Raw genomic sequence first — 22,909 nt, forward strand, 5'->3', positions numbered from 1 at the left:
ATTTCCAATAATTTCTTAAAAACAATGAATAACAGTTCTAAATCAAATTATTTCAGTAAACAAAATGACCACATTAACTTAGATTGTAAGAAACAGCTGATTCCCTCACGCACTGAGTTAGCGATGCACAATCACTTACAACAGCAATTTCTACACTTACCTCTAAATTCACCATATTCTTGTGAAGCTTCTTTAAGGATCTTAAACTTATTGCAGCTTCCATCTGTTACATCACTCCATTTGGCATTTAGATGTGTGAACTTCCTTGCAACATTCTGAACGCAGTTGCCTTCACTGCTCTGCAAAACAGATCACTTCCTGTGAAACACAAAAATAAGGAGAAACAAAAAAGCTGTACATATAACAGAATTATGATGCCAGTTCAATAAGTTCCAATAATAAAGTTACTGCAGCAATCGTGGGCACTGAAATGAGAAACTAGTAATTTCTTATATGAAGAAGCATCACTGGGAAACATGTAATGTGCTGCATATGACACATGCTTCACAAGTATGTCCGCTAGACAGTGCCGAAGTATAAGGTGGTTAATTTTTATGTCAGTCAGGAATTTTTGTAGTCAGCAGTCAAAATGTCAACATCAGAACTCATGTAAATAAAGAACAACAAACAGTTGTTGCTGGTTCTTAATTGTAGTGAAAATAATGTTCATAAATTGAAAAATTGGTATAAATTTACACAGTTCATTGCGTGATACATTCCTAAGAAACATGAATGTTTTGTTATAAAGATTTATAAACTTAATGACATGACTGGCTACACATGTGACATTGAAAAATCTCACTATGAGAGTAGCAATAAACTTTAAGAGGAAAATCTTTTCTCTTCTATGGACTTATGCGGTATCAACTGTCAGTCAGAATCATACGATAATGACAGGGGAACTTTGGTAATTAGACACTAAAACTGAAATGGAGGTGTCTCAACAGCAGTGATATCGAAAGGCTACCAAGATGTGAGCTTACTAATCCAAGTACATGAAAACAAATTAATATGTTTTGTTAATGGAAATACGTCGCAAACAGCCTGAATAAAATTTATATAGACTCCACTCTATTTTCTGCTTTTGTCTTACTATTCAGTTATAAAATTCACAGTTACAATAATTAATTTATAAGGGTCTTGGATAGAAATCACCAACATTCTTCTCTCTGTAATACAACCTCTTCCTTCAGAAACAGAAACTTGTTCAGCTGATCATAAATTTGATTATTCTTATGAGTTAAATACTCATCACTGTGATCACAAAATCCTGTTATTTATTCTGAGTCACTTCAAAGCAGAGGTCATGTATAATGTCCTGAAGTTTATATAAATTGCATGAAATGACATGTTCGAAATTGTTCTTACTTTACGTCTTCCACACAACGGAAAGATAACACACATAAATTCAACAAACGCTCAAATAACAAAACATTAACTTGCACGTCCTCGAAATATATGACAGAAGAAATGCAGTGGACACACAACAGTTACGCCATTATCTCGTACGCAGGGATGGCAACATCTGAAAAGCAGCGAACACATCCCGTCATCGCGGGAGAATGAGGGATATTCAATTATCATTCTTTGCGTACTGTAACAAACTCTGCTGCCATCTACCGACTACGGATCTGAAGTAGATCTACGTCGAAGCACGCTCCATTGCACTGCCGTTTGAAATGCTACCTGCAATACCTCACATATTGTAATATAGCTGTGTGTTGGTTGTCTTAATAACCTTCCACATTAGCCATTAAACCCCAATATTATGATGCTCAAACCTTATTACACAAGTCTTATAGCATCAAATATTCATGGCAAATGACTATTAACTTACAAAACACAGAAATACACACAGTAAGAAAACAAATTCAACAAGTCAAAAAATCAAAAAAATGCTTGAAATTGTCAAAAAAGCGCACAAAACCAAAAAAATCGAAAAATTTCACTTTAAAAATTTTTCCCTAATTTTCAAATTTTTTTTTTTTGGTTTTTACGCTTTTACTGACGTGAAAACCTCACATCTTAAAGCATGTGTCAGCTCAGAGGTTTTAAAGATGGCAAAACAAACTGTAAGGCAGGTCACACACATAGAGAAAATAAATTAATATCAATGTTATCCAATTTTAAATTGTCTGTTGCAATGGTTTCCGATCAGTAAATTATAACTAACACCTCCTAGATCCATGCATGGCTTGTTCATTCAAAATGCTGTCACTCTGAACTGATATTCATCACCTTCCTTCAGATCATACAAAGAATTTAGTGTTACACAGTTCAACCAATCAGATACTTACCAAAACTAACACATAATGCTCCTCAATTACCGTATATACCAAAATTCTATAGTCGTAAGTAACTACTTGTCAAAATCAGCTATTAATATTAAAATGAGTTTAAAAACATTACAAATCAATACTCAAGTACTCCAGGTGTTGGACAATCCCCCATTCAGCCTGGACGACTTTCAAGGAGTTCTCTGCAGAGGGAATCAATGGGACGCACGACTCCATACACTTACGAACACTTTAACAGTCATTACTAACCCCGATCAATCCCCAAACAGGCTTCCTTCAAAAAGCCTGTAACTATTTATATTTCCCACCAGTAACACTTTATTGTAATGTCTCAAAATAGATTTCATCTCACTCCACTTTTCAAATTATAACTACGTGCATTGTAAATTCTTACCTAATACATTGACTTGGAAAGATCCTTCATCCAGACCAGAGCTGTTCCGTAACATTCTATGTCTTTCATCTGTCTTGAGTGGCTTATTTTCCACAGACCATATTACTTCTGGTGGAGGTTCACTAATAAAATCGATGTCAACGTGAAAGATCTGGCCTGCTTTGATGTGGATATCATTCAGAGGTGTCTTGATTTTAGGGGGATGTCAGTTTCATAAGTAATATTATTGACAAACGAATATTTCTCAGTGTTTAATAAGTACAGAAATACTTACAGTATCTTGCTTCAGCAATCACAGTATCAGATGACTCGCTAGGTTCACTCTGGCCAGCTGAATTTGTTGCAATGACATGGAACGGTACAGTACCCTAAATGGTAAGTAAAATTTCTTGTTTATTTTGGTGCAGTATGTGACAAAATACACCAAAGTAAATTAGAGAAGTACAGAACTTGTACAAAAATATCATTAAAATCTGTAACTCACAAAAGAAAGTAACTGTACTGATTATCTCAGAATGAAAAAATGAGTCATAGATACAGCCAAAATAAGAGATGTCAACTACGGCATCAGACTGCTTCTGTTTCACTTTTGTGAAAATAATGGACAATAACTTGTAAGATATCAATTTGTCAATTATATTATCAATATGAACAAAGTATTCACAACTTTTAATTTATTAAATTATTTTAAGATGCTGGAAGTCATCCCTCCAGCGCTCGCGTCCACCTTTGGAACGTCCCGACTCGCGTGTGAGCGCCGCGCCGCAAATACTTAATCAGACTATTACTGACTTTTAATTTATTTAAGGAGTTACGATTAAGAGACTAATAAAATGTTAAAACATTGTATAAAAGTCCAATTGAAGCTTCGATTTCATCGATTGAAGTTTCTAAGCAGTCTCTTTGCCTAGAATAATTCTCTCTAATTTTATCCAGTGTTTTATTTGTGAATTTTGTGATATCGCCCAATAAATTATCTGGAAAAATAGCTGCCAGTACTCGATCTCGGTTTTTAAGTTTTTTGCGCATCCCTTGCCCCGAGGAAAGTGAGAGATAATGTGCCTTTTTACTTCTTCATAGGGGAAATTTTCGAAATTTATTCATTTTATCTTTGCCAAGATAAACATCACTTATCCCTAAGTTGGAATCTTCATCTAAACTTTCAGCCGAGTTTTCTGATTGACTATCGTGATTCTCCTCTCGTGGTTCCTCATCAGAATCCTGACTATCATCGAATTCACAATCTATAATTTCTCCTGCACTCACTTGTTCTAATAACCACTTCAACTAAACATTTGGATCAGAAGATTTTATTTTAGAAGACATTACTGGTAATCGTGACCAATAGAGACGAAATTAACCCAAACTTAAAAACAATTCACTTTAGAACACAAACACTCGCGTGTGAGCGGGCCGCCGCACTATCAGAATTCTAAAAGTAAACTGAAAAAAGCGGGTCTATAGTCGTAGCTAGAAATATTTCCTTTGAAATTCCCATTTAAGGGGGTTTCCTCTTAACATAGATAAAGCGACAGGAGAGAAAACAATTCCTAGAAAGAGTGTATCAGACTTCTACTGAAAATGCGGCGCTGCGCTCACAACGCGAGTCCTGGAGGGTTAATAACTGTATCTTGAAGAGAAAGGAATATCATCAATATGACAATTTGGTATTTTTAACTTACACTGGATTGTTAAGCATTCACCCAGTATGGACTTCCTTTTTCCTTCTTCTGAATAATACAGCCAGTAATGGGAGAACCACTATCTCATTTACGTCTACACGGTCCATGATAAGTGGCTTTCCAGGAGCATCTGGTCCGTCTAATATAGTAAATAAATTTATAAAGAAACAGATAAATTATAATCGTTTTAACACAGCACACTATGCAGAATTTAATTTATGTACTGAATATTCTGCTCCTGTAATTACAATATTTCTATCAGTGTTAGTAACATTTGTAGTTTCAACTGTTCTTAATGATGTCAGTAAAGTGCCTTCAAATTTTAATTTTGTTCAAATATTTTAAGTCGTAAACACAGACCCATTTAATGGAATAATGAAACAGAAACTTTCACTAACTTTTGTGCGTGTATGAGTGTGTTTGTCTCTCTGTCCCTCTCTCCCAGTAGTACGCACGGATATGTCATACTGTCACATTTGTATTATAAAGGAAAAAAAAGTGGAACATAACAAAGATATCCTTTAGTTCATTATTTCTTTGAAAAATATGACGGAAATAAATTAAAATTAAGAAACTGTACAAATAGGAAAATACTGCTAATCAACCAATGTAATATCAGATTACTTGTTTCTCTTTTTCTATAAAAGAAAGCACTACTTATAAACATTAAGATTTGAAGAGAACAGAAGTAAATTATATGGACTAGACAAATATATTTGATTATTATTTTATTTTCACAGAAACGTATGTGATTACATACCAAATTCATTCTTCGCAATGATGCTCTTTGCTGTCTCAAGAGGATCAGACTCTCCTATGCTATTGACAGCCTTTACTCGGAAGAGGTACTCCTTCCGATGTATTAGTCTTGTTACGTCATGAGATAGACCTGAAGCCATGCCTGCATCTGCCCATGTGCCCCTTGACACATCCATTTTCTCAACAATGTAATGCAGAATGGGACTTCCACAATCAACCAAGTGGTACCTTACACGTAAGGCGAGCGCCCTCCTTTGTTATATTGCTAACCACTAGAGGACCTTCAGGTGGAGATGGTCAATCTGTAAACATAATATAACTTTATGATTAAGAACATTTAGATTCATGGTATATTAATTTCATTTAAAAGAAATATTCAACACCTTACTTAACTATAAGACTAGAATATTTATTTTAGACTGAATGCTAAATTCTTCACATCCATATCTCATTCCTAGGCTTGCTTCCAAAAACAAATAATTGGGTATACGTAGCCAAATAACTTCAAAAGCAAATAATTACTACTCTTAATTTAATATGGTATGAAAGTTGTCATTTTATTTCACTTATGTAACTAGTGCTTTAATTTCATAACAACAAACTGCGGCTATGTAAATTCTACACTACAACCATCGTGATTCAGTACACGATACGAATGACAGACACTGACATTTACTTTTGTATCCAAAACACTTCACTTCAGAGAACTGCCTAAATGTAAAGTAAGCTTCCACATGAACAAGAATCCCTAATTCTATAAGCATATGGGCAAATACACTTACATATACCACGTATCAACAAAAGTAATTTTAATGTTGATCCTGCTTTCTTGGTACTGGTACAAAAAGCAAGACCACTATTAATAACGAATCACCATGAAAACTTAGAAATATTTTAAAGTCATAATACAATACTTTCCCATCTTTCTTTCGGTTATCAGACTGACTGGCCTAACTACACATGTGGGTTTTGAAATCACACTCACCTTGCACAGTGACACTGGCAGAAGCTGAGGACTCCCCAGTGTGAGAGTGTAGCGCCCAGTATCATAACGAGCTGAAAACAAAATCTCAAACACAGTCTGATTGGCAAATGTCTGAATATCAGCTCGTACTTCAGCTTTAGGTCTTGGTGAAGCTCCTATTGGGATGGTGTAATTAATCTTCTGACCAGCTTTTACTACCATATCTTGTAGCAAAGTCTTATGAAACCATGGTGCCTCTGAAAAATAAATAAAGATTTCTTTGTGGAGATTGAATTTATGTTACATGATGGTCTAGCGGTTAGAACGCTGGCCTTGTAATCCTGGGGTCTCGGGTTCGATTCCCGGTGGTGCCCGAATTTATAACTTGTGTTGGGCAAGGCCGTGGTCTAGGCAACACGGAGTTTTGCTCCGGGGGCTTCCCCGGTTTCTCCGTGGCATCCCAACAATTACTCCATTCACACACAGAAGAAGGCAATGGCAAACCACTTCTGGATCATCTGCCAAGAACGTATATGAACAGGTCCCAGTCCGAGAAAAGGATGGAAGGATCCTGTTCATATGGACCTGTCGTCAGACAGAACACTAAATAAAAATAAATAAAATAATTGTAGTAGTGTTTTGGGACATAGGTATCCCCATTATAAGGGAAGAGAAGGAAAAGGTAAAGAATATGAGGTTTTCACAGCGGTAAACATAAGGTCTATGATATACCAGGTTATAATGCCATGTAGCCTTGTAGGACAGAAGTGATATTAGACTGAAGATGGATGCGATGTGTTCTTCCAAATGTTGGTAACCACTTAAAATGACTATATAGCTTCATGGCCAAGAAAACCATGATTTTCAGAGAGGGAAAAAAATTTAAGTGATAATTTTTTAGAAGTACCACTAGTCGGTAGCTAGTTTCAAATTTATGAAAGCACAATTCAAAATTTGAACTGTGTAACATTTTTCAATGATTGTCTTCTGGGTTGTAACATCATATGGACTTGTAGGTAGATACCATTGAAGATGGCTGTCTTCAGACTCACCACCGTCAAAACCTCAAATTCTACATACATTGGTTTAGAGCTACACACTGTCTTTGTCTGAAGATTGAATCAGTATGTTTCTATGAAATGATGGTATCTATCTACACGTCGACATGGTGTTACAACCTGGAAGGCCAAAACTGTCATCTTCACTGCCATGAGAAATTAAAATCTCACACAATATAACATTTTAATTTTAATTAACTTTTACAAATAAAACATCAATGTCTTTTTTGTTGTATATGTCAGGCATCCCAAATTTCCTATCTAAATTGCCAACATCACTCAAGTACTTACGGAATCTGGGCTTGGCAATAACTGATTTTGATGGTTCACTAAGTTCTCCCGAGCCACCTTTGTTTACTGCAATCACTCGAAATTCGTACTCTTCGCCTTCAGTGATATTTGGTGAGGTTCCTTTCGTTTTGTTTCCAGGAACCTCAGCTGCCTCCTCCCATGGACTGCTTGCAATAATATAAGGTTTTATAATTATTATTTTGTTTAGGTTTTTATTATCTATTGGCAAAGTACATGCATATGCTAGGACAGCAAGTAAAACAGGTCACAACTGCTTCCATACACGTCTATGCCATGAAGTAATCACCGCAGATTTAAGGTATTTTACCAGCACTCACATGTAGAAAAATAGTGGTACAGACAGCTAGTTTCATGACTGAGATGTGGATCACAATCCCCAGAAAGTTAGAGACTGTGCTTAATCATAACATTTGGTGTCCATTAGAACATCTCTAACACTGAGCATAACCTAACAAGTTACATAAAAGCCACTGTCAGAATAGTCTTAACTCTATTAACATAAAATTCCGTTTTAGGTATTACCAACTCAAATACACAATTGTTACTGTTATTGTTATGAAAATAAAAGATTGTCTCCAAGCAACTGTACCCACTAAGAAGACCAATGTTGAACCCCCAGATGATACACGAGTGAACATGGATCAGCCGTGGAATGATGGTGAATCAGGAAACTTAAGAACTCTGAGAAAACCTGTCCCTGCACCAATTTGTCAAGAATATACCCACATGGACTGCCCTTGGCATGATTCCAGGCCTCCATGATGAGAATGAATAACAAATTCCCTATATAATAGAATTCAGAGTGCCCAAGTACTTGCACTTTACTATTTAATTAATATAAATATTTCATAGTCCTATTTTCTAACCCTCTTTATTATTATAAAGACATTATTGCCATTTTATATAAGAATATGTAAATTTATGAGGACTGTCATGACCATGATTTTTTTTACTACTGAATCCATTAACAGCACAAAATTGTACATGAGGTGGGATCTGGCATAGTAAATAAAAGTTGTTCTATCTGGTACATGCTAGGTATGTGTTTACTAGGAACACCACCAATCAGAGTGAAGGTATAATTCTGACATATATTAAACCACAGGATTGAAGACAAAGTCATTACTGAGCAAATATATTAAATTTTATCACTTGTGCATTCCATCACACCTCTTAAACATAAAGTTCCAGAGTTAAGTCCGCCCAGCAGTCCTATACCAGAATGGGTTTAAATTCCCCTATTCTGGTATGTCAAAGGTTAACCAATGGTCATGCAAAAACAAATAATTTTCATATTATAATAATAATCTAAAACACGTGCTATATACAGTCATTACCCAAAACTAGTCTCTCTTCTCAATAATGTACCAGTTATAGGAGATCCTCCATCTTTCTTGGGTGGAGTCCGTTCCAAATCCACATGATCCTTGTCCCAGTCTGGAAGATGAATTATAAGAAGAAGCATTGTTATGTGAATGATATTTGGCAACGTAATTTCTTACAGAATGTTACCAGTATCATTGTGAATTAGTTACACAACATTATACAGTAAATTCTTGTTTCTCTTAGTAGCGGATGAACATTATTGCATATTGCCTGTGGGAAAACAAAGAGTGGTCTACATCAGTACTTATGCAGTTCTTTCAGAAGTGATCTTTAACATCATTATCATAACTTATGTAAACTTTAAGAATTAAGTCTACTATATTCTGTTATTCTTGCACTACACTTGTTTTGGTTTTCTTAATGAAGTTCCATTTCTGTGATTACAAGTTTAGTTACATTGCCTCTTGAAACATAAATTAGTGGTTTGTCTATACTACACAATTAATTTACTTCAGTTTAGACTTAATCCTCAAAAGAATACTAAGAATACTCAGAATACTAAGTGACGTTTCGGAGGGCAAAGAAACGGAAATTCTATGACCCGGACAAGACCACTATGACCCTTAATTATTACATCATTCCAAACAGCTGTAACTCTATTATATTCCTGTCCGAAGTCTCTAACATAATTTTCAATCACAACAATCCTGAACAGGCTCAAAACTGATCTCCTGAAACAAGTAATCAAGAGATATGCTAGTCTGGCTTGGGTTGATGCTTAATGTACTCCCACTGGAATGCATCGAAACAGAAATACAGATGACAAAGCAGGTGCCACCCAGCAGAGCTTCGGGGATTAACTATCTCGTGCATAACTGCCCTCCGATGGACGCTAGGCATTCACACCCACATAACTTCACATATTCCCTGTTCACGAGTAGCTACATGCGGGCTCACAGTCTGTAACACAAAACTAATCTCGCTGCATCAAAGTACCGAAATCCACACCCCGTCAACGAGCAGATGTCACACTTAACACAAGTTCACACAAAATTAACATACCTTGCACATCCTAACAAATTCCCGACTTACGAACGAAATTAGTTTCATCACGTGGCTTCCACCATAACACACGAAGAATACGCCATTTTCTTCTTAGACAGGCACGCCAACCTGACAACCTGGAAAGGAACCCACGTGTTGTGGACGATACAGAAGTATTTAAAATTCACAAGAAATCATAAATATATCCAGACAATTGCTTGCTACATCTATCAATAACGAAATGCATCGTGAAACACTTGCCAATCGATTTCATAACCACATATCTCGGAAAATGTAACCTATCCATTTGCGTAAAATTAGCCAAGGCTCTGAGATGTAGATGAATTATAAGGATTTCATTATGAGGTCAAAATTCTGTGGGTATGAATTAGTATCATATACTGAAATTATTAAGAGAAGACGTCTAAGGGACTTTCATATACATGGCATGCTGTTTAGTCATGAGCTCGTAAATAGGATATTCCACTGTCCACCACTCGCACGGGAGAGAAGCCGTTAGAATGTAATGAGTGTGGTCACAAGTTTGCTAAAAGTTTAAAGTTACATATGTGATGACATGTACACATTCCTTCAGAACAAGTATAAAAGCGGATAGAAAAGTTTTTTCTGTACAAAATAAAGTTATGAAAATTAAAACTAAAGGTTTATATTGTTGGGAAGGCTCCCATCTTACACGAAAACACATATACAAATTAGTGATGAATCAATGCTTTTTTTTTTGTTATCCCAATGCCACTGAAAGTAGATATGTGACTGGTAGGTAATGCATAAGGAACAGCCTATTATATCACCTTTAAGTCAAGCATTTAAAGGATCCTCATTGCAGTTCTGTATGTCAGTAAGAACATGCTGCATTAGACTAGGCTAGCTTTGGTTAGCTTTTTCCACTTTGTTATCTTATTATCTTTATGCCAATGAAATATGTGTTACTATTTAGGGCTAAAGTTGCTGCCTTAGAGGCTTTTCAAAATAACACATTTTTGCTTGCAAAACTTATGTGGTTAGTACATTTTATATACACAAAGATATTCAACCAAAACCTTTTATGTGTTTATTTTGATACTAGATTAATTGCAATAAAAATGTGTATATACAGTATTTTGTGTACAGACACATGTCCAGTAAGGTCTTATAAATTAATTGATATTAAGAGAATCAAGATTTTGGAAAGGAGTACACTTTACAATATACTGACTTTCTGAACTTCATTGATAATATGTTACAAGACACACCTGAAGATGTAGAATGCAAATTAACAAAATTGAATTCTACAAATTATGAGCTGGGTATCCTAGCAATTTAGGTAACAAGAAGATATTTCAAGGAGTTGCTGATATCCTGGATGATGATATAAAAATAACAGAATTCCTTCATGTTTTGTCACACAACACTCCACATTATTCAAAAAATATATCGGAATGTTGTACAACATTGGTTCTAACAGCTGCTGCAAAGTCACAAAGTGCAATCTCTGGTGGACATCTTGAACCCCGTGCTATTTCCTTTATGAAGGCCGTAGCCTTTTGACAGGACTTCTCTGTACATGTGCGTACGTACCACAACGCTGCATAGCTCATTATGTATTTTTATCTGATGATATAAACGCATAGAAAATAAACTATTTTCCAAACACTGACTTGCCACATTGTAGCAAAAATCTCACGGGTAATATTTACAACATAAACAAAGTCTTTGAAGTTTAAATTATTCACTCCATCACTTCTCCACTACTTGGTATTTCAACCAGTATGCACACGAGAAAGATGACTTTTAAGATTGACAAGTTCTGTGAAGCTTCATTCACATACAACACAACCATATGGTTTCACCCCGTGTGGATAACATAACGCCTTCTCAGTTTTTCTCGCACTGGAAACTACTTATTGCATACATCACAATTATACGGTTTCTTCCCCTGTGTGTATGCGTTTGTGCGCGTTGAGATGTCCGCCCTGAGAAAAACTTCTATTATATACTTCACAAGTGTAAGGCTTCTTACCTGTATGGATAAAACCGTGTATCACAAGATTTTTTTCTGTGAGAAATGTTTATTGCATACTTCACATTTATAAATCTTCACTTCAGTATGAGTGCGATAATGTTTCTTCAAATCATCATTCCTTGAAAAGTTCTTGTTGCAAACATCGCATTATCACATTTGTACTGTTTCATTTCCATGTGTGTTGTACGATGCACTGCGTGAGAACTTTGCATACACACATTGCATTCAAAGGCTTCTCACCAGTGTGCATACGGTAATGATTTTTGAGAGGTTTGTACCACTGGTGTTACCGATCAGGCATTCGCGTTTAGTGGGCTTTGGCTGTGACGTCACAACTTGGCGGCTACGTTTCGTGAGAAAGGGTACTTTAGAATGTCTGCAGGTAGGCCAATAACCGGCGGGCAAGAATGGTTTTAATTGGAGAGTGGGGCGGAGACCTCGAAACTGTTTTCATGTGCTGTGGTATGTTGGAAAGCTTGAGGTATGCGGCATATCATAATTCAAATACATGACAAAAATGGTCACAAAACAGTTCGTAATCTTTGTAGCTGCATATCTTATGCAAAAAGGTATTTCAGGTTTGCTAATTTTTGTTGCCTTCAGGTTTGTTACGTGAACTCAAATGTAGATGGTTTCTCATCAGAAATGTTTTATTGGTATAGAGCTTATAAACTACTGGAGTAGAAACAGTGTTGTAAGTTGCATGAGTTAAATAGCATACTTCTTATCTATATACTATCTAACTAACTCACTGGTAGCAGAACTTGCAGGTCCAACACCAACAACACTAAAGCCTGCCAGCAGACATGATCCTTACTTTCATGTAAACAACTTATATCTTAATTGTCATATTTTTAATGGGAATTGTACCTTCCTCTGGAATTAGAATAAGAATTATGATTTTTTTTGGCTTATTATGAGTTCCCTTGTGTAAAACAATTTTGTTTTTTTACAGTTGCATGTACTGGACAGACTGGGGAGATATTTGAAAGGCTGGAATGGATGGCTCAGACCAATGATTCACTGGGCTGGTCAAATGCTCTGACCATCTCATATGAAGCAAATGAACTGTTTTGGGCAGATGCAAGGGAAGATTATATCGCAGTCTCAGATTTATAAGGCATGAACAAGAAGCAGAGGTAACAACTGTTGCATTGTATATATATTAGTGATTCTATAAAGGTTTGTGGGAGTCGTTGATTTATGGTAGGAATGTTATGGCTGGATATTGTCCTGATGTACACCATTTTTAGTTAATTTGGTATCTTATAGTTTTCCTCCAATGAATATGTGTTTCTCCCTCATCATCTTTCACAAATTTATGGAACTAGGATTTATTTTTTCCTTATTAAAATATAAAGGCAATTCCAATGCACAAAAGTTCAATAACACGAATTCATTCTAAACTCTCGTCTGCACGATTACTGTGAATTTTGTTCTGGCATGTAGCAAATAGTGAAATTAAATTTTTTCTGTATTCTTTTCAGTTTGACTGTAACAAAAATTGGATTCAGACTTACTTAGAAAGTTGATTTTTATCATGAATTTATTCTGGAAAAGCTTATTGTTGTTGTTGTTGTTGTAAAGTCAACATAAGAGTGAGTATGATCTTCACAGACCAGTTGCAATCCTCAAAGTATATTAGGAAGTTTTTATTACATTGAAACCTGTGGTATTTTGATATTAAACAATTAAAAATCATGTATAGTTCAAAGTGTATTGTACTCTCAGTTGCTTCTTTGTTCTGTTTTTGTGTTCCTAAGTTGTGTGCCTGCTGTATTTTTATTGTACTATGACTCGTTCCACATATGGGTGATTTAGATAAGTTGAATGCGTGTTATCTGTGTGACAGACGTCGTTATGGATAATGCACGTGAGTCTTAGTATCGCTGTTGGTGCATCATTTTAATGTATACTTTATAATATGATTTGTTTCTATCTAATAACATTTCTTGTCTCTCTGTTATGAAGATGTAATACATATATGATAAGTTCAGTTTACTAATGGTTTTGACAGTAAAATTAAAGATGGAGTTATTTATATTTAGTCGGATCTTAAGAATATAGACTTCATGCTTGACCGTTTTAAGACATTTTGACTTTATGTGGATTATCTGGCTTTGGCACTACAGATTAATAATGTTATTCTTGACGGATGCATTCCTGGCAGTGTTACTATTGGAAACATGTGGACAATGTGAGAGAAATAGTGCAGCTGGGTTGAAGAAAATGAAAATCGGTTTCTGCGTTACAGCACGGGAAATCGTATGATTTCTCATTGGCTGACATTTGGCTTGGTTAAGTTTACTCAAATGCAGACTACATTTTTCTACATACATAACCTTAAGAAATTGATGGTTCCAATGATTTTGTTCACTATAATGTACTTCTTGTTATAAGTTGTACTTGTTCTCTGCCACTTTCTTTGTGAGAGCAAGGAAAACCACAGAAAATATCCTTCATCATGGCTGGTATCCATCTTAGATTTGAAGTGGTACATTCCATCTGAATTGTAATAGGAATTTTTGTAATATCAGTTTTTATTCCTGTGGAAATGACGTGTGCATTTTAGTATGCCACAGTTATTATGCCAAATCTTTGTTAATAGAGAATGGAAATGTGATGGAGACACAGACTGCAGTGATGGTTCTGTTGAAGCCAGTTGTAATGAGTCATGTCCAGACAATCAGTTCACTTGCCAAAATAAACAGTGTATTAGCCAGTCTTGGCACTGTGATGGGGGATGATGATTGTGGTGATAACTCAGACGAAACTCAGTGTATATAAATTTTTTTTTAAAATGGTGCGTTCTGTCTCGCAAACATGTTTTTCAATACGTGATTCAAAAGACTATTATGAATTAGGATATAGTATTTATTAATATCAGATATTCGAGGAAATGTCTGAAGTTCGCCGACATTTCAGAGGTGTTTGCTGCCCCCATCGTCAGGACCAAGAGCAACTTGGCTTACTCCTTGCCATGATGATGGAGACATCAAGGATCTCTGAAACGCTGGTAAACTTTTTACCAAACTATGCAGTGCTACAACCCGGAAGTCAGCCATCTTCAGTATGACAAGTTACACCAGTAAGTGATACGATATCCATAGCTTTTTTTATTTTGTTGGTGCTTGGGTGATACTGTAAAGATTGGCTATTATATTCCTTTTAGGTCACACTAGAAATTATGAAAAAATTACCATTATATTTTCTTTTTTGACAGCGACTGATAGTAGACTGTTGTCAAGACAGTAGCGAATCTTCAGCTTCCATAAAGGGTCGGAAATTTCTTGAGCATACCAATAGTTTGTCAAGAAGAGGACTCTGTTTCATGGAGTTCGGTAGTTGGTTAGTTGTTATATATATATATGTGTGCGCACAGAAAGAGAAAATAATGTGTAGAAACATTAATTACTTTTATAAATTTACATATGAAAATTTAAAACAGGAAAATGTATTCAGTTATTTTTATATGAGAGCTACAGATTAAGAGTATAGACTTCTTCCATTTATCAAAATGAAGCAGGTGAGACTGATTTCTACAAGAAAAACTATGTGTAGAATAAATTCCTCTCTGGCTACCAGCTGTGTTGGGTTTCAAGAACCATCTTCATCCTAATCCAGAGGGTACTGGAGTTTAGTACCCTGGGGACCTGACATGGCCGGTAGCCTGAGAAGAATTCATTATACTTAGTTGCCATGAAAGTTTTACATCATACAAACTTATATTTGTATTTCTTGATGGAGAAAGCTTTATCACATAAGTATTTAAAGGTATTGTACGTATTTTGAACCGAATTGTATTGTTTTTTCCTTTATCTTTTGTCTGTTTTATTTATTCTCCTTTTATAGGGGGCAGGGAGACATAAGTTTGAAGAAATTTTCGTCATTTCTGTTTATGTGCCTGCTACACTTAGTAAGGATCACATACGAATCTGTGTAGAATCTTTGCAAGCTACATGGTCATTTGTTTGCAGGTCGACAGTCTGGCCACTGTGGTACTGATCAATTCAAGTGTGCTGACAAGAACTGCGTTAGCAGCAAATTCCGCTGTGATGGATCTAATGACTCTGGAGATGGTTCTGATGAAGAAGACTGCATTCTACCACCATGTTATTTTGGAACCTGTTCACAGAGCTGTGTAGAAAAGAAGGGAGGAAACTTTTCTTGCCACTGCGCTCCAGGTTTCATAGGGGAAGGAACATCGAGGAACAGGACTTGTTTTGCGAGAGGTAACATTTAGTTCAATATCAGGTCTTCAAGACCTCATTTCTGTCGAGACAAACGCAGAAATATTTTAGGGCTGAGGGGCATCATGATTTGTCTAATTGATTGCTGATGACAGCCTCTGTGCTGTCTTAACTTATCCACTTGTATTTTTTTTGTCATACCTATTTTTATTCATCAGATATAACTTTATTAAAAAAATCTTCTTTTCCATCCTATCTAAATACAAGTTAACTAAAATATGTGAAACTAACATTTTACTTGTAGTTCTGTATGGGTGTAAAACTTGGTTTCTAACTCTACCAGAGGAGGATATGTACATGTAAAAAGATTTTGATTTTCTGCAGGTAATTCTGATGTATACGTACATGTAATTTTTCATTGTTTCCAAATGTAGGCAAATGAAGACTGACACATCTTACGTCAAATTCATGTTTAATGTTTGCACTTTCCGGGGAAAAACCTGCCCACTTCATTGTTGCTGCTGAAATGGATCTAAGAGACCTGGTGAAAACTCTGTAATCCATGCCCTTAGCAAATCATTTAATGACCGTGGTCAAAAAGTGGAGTCAGTGGATATATTATGGGATCTAACAAAGCCAACTACATTCTGGTGTGACCACCACGGCAAGATGATCAGGAGGTCTTATTTCTATGATCTGTCCTCAACATCGAATCAAACCCCAGTCGCGGAGAGTGCAGCGAGATGACGTGATCATTGTGGTAGGCGATGAGCAAGTGTTTTAAGGATCTGATACTTTTCTGAAACTTACATGAAATTTAAACAGATGTGAAACTTTGTAGCCTGAAATTTAAGTGGTACGCTGTAGCATGCTCATCCATGTCTCACATTTTTCAGCAACAGTGGTCCAAGTGGTCATTGTTATGGCTATTGCTGCTATGCCTACAGACATTGTTGTTTTTCCTTCTGTTTATTTTATTATTGTTGTTGGAGGTGGTTTTGGTGTCTGTAATCTTATCGAAACGCAGACTTTTGTCGTGGTACCATTCTTCTATTGGGTTTAGTTCACGAGCTACAGAAACCATCTTTATTTGGGACTTGAATCCAGAAGCTATCCCGACTGTAGGTTTTCATTATTTTCTGAAGTTTCTCCAGGGTTAGAATTCCGAAATTGACAGCCTTGTAATTTTGTTTTACATTGCAAAGATATATCTTTGAGAGACTTTTTCCTCTGCCTTCCCTATATTACACAACTGTATCTCAATATAATGAAGGTAATTATAAAAATATCATCTCCCAACAAACTTTAAAGAAGTTAAAGTTTCTCGTAAATCTAAGCACCATGCAATGAAGATGTGGGAGTTGAGAAGTAATCTAATATTTTGGCACCAGGTCACTAAATGTGGTGAGTGGTTAGCTTAAGCCATTCTGCAGGTGGTTGCAAACAGGAAAGGCCTTGCCTCACTTGGGAGGATAGCCAGTAGCCAGTCACATAACCAATTTAACGTTCTTGGTTATCACATTAATGACGTTAGTTTGTATATTTATTACAACTACATTTTATTGAAACAGGCATTTCTTGAATACATGACACCAACATTTTATAGTGACAGAAATGTAACTAAGTCCAACTTTCTTAGGTTTTGAAAAATCTGAGCAGTATGTTGCTTGCACAGAGGGCTCCGAATTTCTCATTGTGTTGCTCATTCTGAATTTTTGTCTCGAATATGTTTCAACAATCCAAGCAGTGGGAATTCATTTACCTGCAAATGGTATAGAATGTTTTGAATCCATCCGTCTCCTGATCAGCCATTTCAGAAGTGAATGTATATGTTTATTTTCAGGCATCAAACTTGGTAGACCCACAGGGGCTTGCTTTGAACTGGGTGGGCACGCGTGTGTATTGGGTAGATGCAGGACTTGATGTGATTATGGTCTCTGAATTAACTGGAGATAAGAAACGTACGCTCGTACACACCGAGCTGGATCGACCTCATGACATCGTTGTGGGCCCTCAAACTGGGTAAAGTTGTGTGTTTTACACACGTGACTTGATCGGTGATTTCTACCACATAGATTAATTAGTTAATGATTCACTGTAAAGTGTGAAACTCTGGTGAAGGCAGCAGAATCTCATGCTTCTTTATAACATTCTTGAAGACTGACTTTACAGCATTACTGTTGCATAAGTTCATTAAATGCTAAACACTGAACCATTTGTTCAGGTTGTTTCCAAAAGATGCTGGACTTCTAATTGCATATATTTACCAAATTATGTGACAAACATAATCACGTTTCATGTTCCTGAACACAGCAGCCTCGAGAGTGAAAGTCAAATGAAAACAATTTTGGTACGTGCACCGTCAGTTTATAAAACTGCAGTTGTCTTTGGTACTGTTGCATTACGCCAACCGAAGCTTGTTCATCGGTGCCGATAGCAGCTTCAGATCTTGAGTTGTGTTGCGGATTATTCCTGTAAACAGTATTATAAGAAGAAATTGCATATGGGTTGAGTTTTGAAGAGTACACTGGCCAGTACCAGCCATAAGAAAAACGTGCAGGAAACTGATTATTCAGAAATTGGTCAATGGAAATGTTGATTGAAAAAAAGTAGGATTTCAGAGTCTCATGGCAGTGAGCATGAAGATGGCTGTCTTCTGGGTTGTAGTACCGTGTAGTCTGGTAGATGCTGACTGATATACCAGACTACACAGTGCTACATCCCAGAAGACAGTCATCTTAATATGTCATGATGAGAACCTCAAATCCTTTATATTGATAATTGTCTTAATTTGTCGAGAAAGACTATGAACAACGTGCAATATTTTCTGGTGTTTTGGATGCCTTTGTGTTTGTGTGTACACACACAAATCTTCTTGATAATGGTCCCAGTAATTTCAATCTAAGCAACCAGCTTGTTTGTAGCAGGTCTATTTGGAGTTTCCTTGCATTCTTGCACATAATTTTTTCTCTTTACTATTAAGTTGAACAACTCTAGCAGGCTGGGAAAACCCTTTCACTACAACACACAATATCTTGTTCAAGACTGCAACTTATTTGTTCATTTTTTAGTGGTCTGTTGTCTTCAGGATTTTCAGCTTGGTCCCGTCTCACCCTACAGTCATTATACAGTGGCAGGATATGTGCCAACTATGAATACAGAATTTTTCTGTTATTTCTCATAGGCTTATGTTCCGGTCTGACTGGGGTGTGAACGGTCGTATTGATTCAGCTTATATGGATGGAACTGGGCGTCATTCACTTGTGGATACAATGGAACAGTGGCCAACTGGACCTGCAGTAGACTACCCAGCTAGAAGACTATATTGGACCGATCCCTAAGCATGTACTATAGAAAGTGTAGATCTCAGTGGACAAGATCGTCACGTCATCAGAAGATACCCACATAGTAAGTCTTGAGTATCGTGACAGGATTGCAAAGGATCTAATTTATGTAGGATTTGTGATTTTTATGGTAGCGAGTGTGAATATGGCTGTCTTCTGGGTTGTTGCGCCGTGTTGTCTGGTAGAAGGTTTCCGACGTTTCAGAGGTCCTTGTTGCCTCCATCATTATGGTGATCGCGTCAACCAGGCTACATGGCGCGTGAACCCAGAAGACAGCCATCTTCAATCAAATTAATGGCTTAATTTACTTTACGTTAAATAGTATTAAAAATATATTAAAATTAGCCGTCAATCACAATATAAAATAATTAAAAGATTAAAATATCATTTTACGTTCCTTATCGAGTACTCGATTTACATGTGGAACATTTACGACATGTTTCGACTATATATAGCCATCATCAGGTGTTATGTTATAAACTTTTCAACTGAATTACTGATTTTTACTGATTTTTAATGATTTACTGATTTATAACATAACACCTGATGATGGCTATATATAGTCGAAACATGTCGTATATGTTCCACATGTAAATCGAGTACTCGATAAGGAACGTAAAATGATATTTTAATCTTTTAATTATTTTATATTGTGATTGACGGCTAATTTTAATATATTTTTAATACTATTTAAATAAATCACAATATGACGCATCTACAATATCTTACTTTACGTTGTTTATTGCGACAGATCTGTAGTTCCTTGGAGCTGCTTTCGGTTGTTTTTTAAGTTTCTTGCTTTTGGCCATTAGTGTGAAACTAATCTGCACATTTCGCTCTGGATTTGTCGTTTTACATCTATAGAGTTCAAAAACATAAGTGTGAGCAAACTAAGATATATGAATGATTCTTCTTTAAAGACTCAGAAAGCAAGCTGGTACATTACTTTCTATTCAGAATGTTACTTCAGTGAATGTAATACTATTCTCCATAGCATAAATATACTTCTTAATTCTTACTTGTGTAGCACTCATCCTAATCCAGAGGGTATGGAGTTCAGTACCCTGGGGACCTGACATGGCCGGTAGCCTGAGAAGAATTCATTATACTTAGTTGCCATGAAAGTTTTACATCATACAAACTTATATTTGTATTTCTTGATGGAGAAAGCTTTATCACATAAGTATTTAAAGGTATTGTACGTATTTTGAACCGAATTATATTGTTTTTTCCTTTATCTTTTGTCTGTTTTATTTATTCTCTTTTTATAGGGAGCAGGGAGACATAAGTTTGAAGAAATTTTCGTCATTTCTGTTTATGTGCCTGCTACACTTAGTAAGGATCACATACGAATCTGTGTAGAATCTTTGCAAGCTACATGGTCATTTGTTTGCAGGTCGACAGTATGGCCACTGTGGTACTGATCAGTTCAAGTGTGCTGACAAGAACTGCGTTAGCAGCAAATTCCGCTGTGATGGATCTAATGACTCTGGAGGTGGTTCTGATGAAGAAGACTGCATTCTACCACCATGTTATTTTGGAACCTGTTCAGAGAGCTGTGTAGAAAAGAAGGGAGGAAACTTTTCTTGCCACTGCGCTCCAGGTTTCGTAGGGGAAGGAACATCGAGAAACAGGACTTGTTTTGCGAGAGGTAACATTTAGTTCAATATCAGGTCTTCAAGACCTCATTTCTGTCGAGACAAACGCAGAAATATTTTAGGGCTGAGGGGCATCATGATTTGTCTAATTGATTGCTGATGACAGCCTCTGTGCTGTCTTAACTTATCCACTTTTATTTTTATTCATCAGATATAACTTTATTAAAAAATCTTCTTTTCCATCCTATCTAAATACAAGTTAACTAAAATATGTGAAACTAACATTTTACTTGTAGTTCTGTATGGGTGTAAAACTTGGTTTCTAAGTCTACCAGAGGAGGATATGTACATGTAAAAAGATTTTGATTTTCTGCAGGTAATTCTGATGTATACGTACATGTAATTTTTCATTCTTTCCAAATGTAGGCAAATGAAGACTGACACATCTTACATCAAATTCATGTTTAATGTTTGCGCTTTCCAGGAAAACCTGCCCACTTCATTGTTGCTGCTGAAATGGATCTAAGAGACTTGAATACGTACAAACCTGGTGAAAACTCTCTAATCCATGCCCTTAGCAAATCATTTAATGACCGTGGTCAAAAAGTGGAGTCAGTGGATATATTATGGGATCTAACAAAGCCAAACTACATTCTGGTCTGACCACCACGGCAAGATGATCAGGAGGTCTTATTTCTATGATTTGTCCTCAACATCGAATCAAACCCCAGTCGCGGAGAGTGCAGCGAGATGACTTGATCATTGTGGTAGGCGATTAGCAAGTGTTTTAAGGATCTGATACTTTTCTGAAACTTACATGAAATTTAAACAGATGTGAAACTTTGTAGCCTGAAATTTGAATGGTACGCTGTAGCATGCTCATCCATGTCTCACATTTTTCAGCAACAATGGTCCAAGTGGTCATTGTTATGGCTATTGCTGCTATGCCTACAGACATTGTTGTTTTTACTTTTGTTTATTTTATTATTGTTGTTGGAGGTGGTTTTGGTGTCTGTAATCTTATCGAAACGCAGACTTTTGTCATGGTACCATTCTTCTATTGGGTTTAGTTCACGAACTACAGAAACCATCTTTATTGGGACTTGAATCCAGAAGCTATCCCGACTGTAGGTTTTCATTATTTTCTGAAGTTTCTCCAGCGTTAGAATTCCGAAATTGACAGCCTTGTAATTTTGTTTTACATTGCAAAGATATATCTTTGAGAGACTTTTTCCTCTGCCTTCCCTATATTACACAACTGTATCTCAATATAATGAAGGTAATTATAAAAATATCATCTCCCAACAAACTTTAAAGAAGTTAAAGTTTCTCGTAAATCTAAGCACCACGCAATGAAGATGTGGGAGTTGAGAAGTAATCTAATATTTTGGCACCAGGTCACTAAATGTGGTGAGTGGTTAGCTTGAGCCATTCTGCAGGTGGTTGCAAACAGGAAAGGCCTTGCTTCACTTGGGAGGATAGCCTGTAGCCAGTTACATAACCAATTTATCGTTCTTGGTTTTTTATGCCTATGTACAAGTTAATTGGTTATCACATTAATGACGTTAGTTTGCATATTTATTACAACTACAATTTTATTGAAACAGGCATTTCTTGAATACATGACAGCAACATTTTATAGTGACAGAAATGTAACTAAGTCCAACTTTCTTAGGTTTTGGAAAATCTGAGCAGAGGGCTCCGAATTTCTCATTGTGTCGCTCATTCTGAATTTTTGTCTCGAATATGTTTCAACAATCCAAGCAGTGGGAATTCATTTACCTGCAAATGGTATAGAATGTTTTGAATCCGTCCGTCTCTTGATCAGCCATTTCAGAAGTGAATGTATATGTTTATTTTCAAGCATCAAACTTGGTAGACCCACAGGGGCTTGCTTTGAACTGGGTGGGCATGCGTG

The 22,909-nt window shown here is 36.2% G+C and overlaps 2 protein-coding genes across 47 annotated transcripts in view; one reads left to right on the plus strand and one right to left on the minus strand.

Annotated features, from left to right (window-relative positions):
- The window catches only part of LOC147870961 (immunoglobulin superfamily member 22-like), a 95,396-nt gene extending 85,362 nt beyond the window's left edge, over window positions 1-10,034 (minus strand). For 6 of the 25 annotated variants that reach the window (XM_087341570.1, XM_087341567.1, XM_087341565.1 and 3 more), the window contains exons 1-8: window positions 9,855-9,993; window positions 8,804-9,062; window positions 7,446-7,612; window positions 6,118-6,353; window positions 5,134-5,434; window positions 4,374-4,512; window positions 2,966-3,059; window positions 161-318 (exon numbers count right to left, since the gene is read on the minus strand). In XM_087341570.1, the coding sequence (XP_087197696.1) occupies window positions 5,405-5,434; window positions 6,118-6,353; window positions 7,446-7,612; window positions 8,804-8,931 (561 nt within the window). In that variant the 5' untranslated portion in view covers window positions 8,932-9,062; window positions 9,855-9,993 and the 3' untranslated portion in view covers window positions 161-318; window positions 2,966-3,059; window positions 4,374-4,512; window positions 5,134-5,404. Of the gene's footprint in view, window positions 1-160; window positions 319-1,368; window positions 1,952-2,965; window positions 3,060-4,373; window positions 4,513-5,133; window positions 5,435-5,736; window positions 6,354-7,445; window positions 7,613-8,803; window positions 9,063-9,854 lie in introns of those variants that run through there. The other 19 variants (XM_087341551.1, XM_087341556.1, XM_087341559.1 and 16 more) reach the window with 13 other exon arrangements.
- Window positions 10,035-12,059: 2,025 nt separating this feature from the next.
- Window positions 12,060-22,909, plus strand: part of LOC147870962 (low-density lipoprotein receptor-related protein 8-like) — a 39,188-nt gene continuing 28,338 nt past the window's right edge. For 14 of the 22 annotated variants that reach the window (XM_087341610.1, XM_087341614.1, XM_087341607.1 and 11 more), the window contains exons 1-5: window positions 16,098-16,809; window positions 17,893-18,071; window positions 19,234-19,457; window positions 20,790-21,044; window positions 21,476-21,758. In XM_087341610.1, coding sequence (XP_087197736.1) covers window positions 16,741-16,809; window positions 17,893-18,071; window positions 19,234-19,390 — 405 coding nt within the window. In that variant the 5' untranslated portion in view covers window positions 16,098-16,740 and the 3' untranslated portion in view covers window positions 19,391-19,457; window positions 20,790-21,044; window positions 21,476-21,758. The other 8 variants (XM_087341622.1, XM_087341624.1, XR_015532999.1 and 5 more) reach the window with 8 other exon arrangements.

The sequence above is a fragment of the Zootermopsis nevadensis genome, unplaced genomic scaffold (assembly GCF_977971745.1).
Source record: "Zootermopsis nevadensis isolate Lab colony 2312 unplaced genomic scaffold, Znev_1.0 Znev_ptg000082l, whole genome shotgun sequence".
Taxonomy (NCBI): Eukaryota; Metazoa; Arthropoda; class Insecta; order Blattodea; family Termopsidae; genus Zootermopsis; species Zootermopsis nevadensis.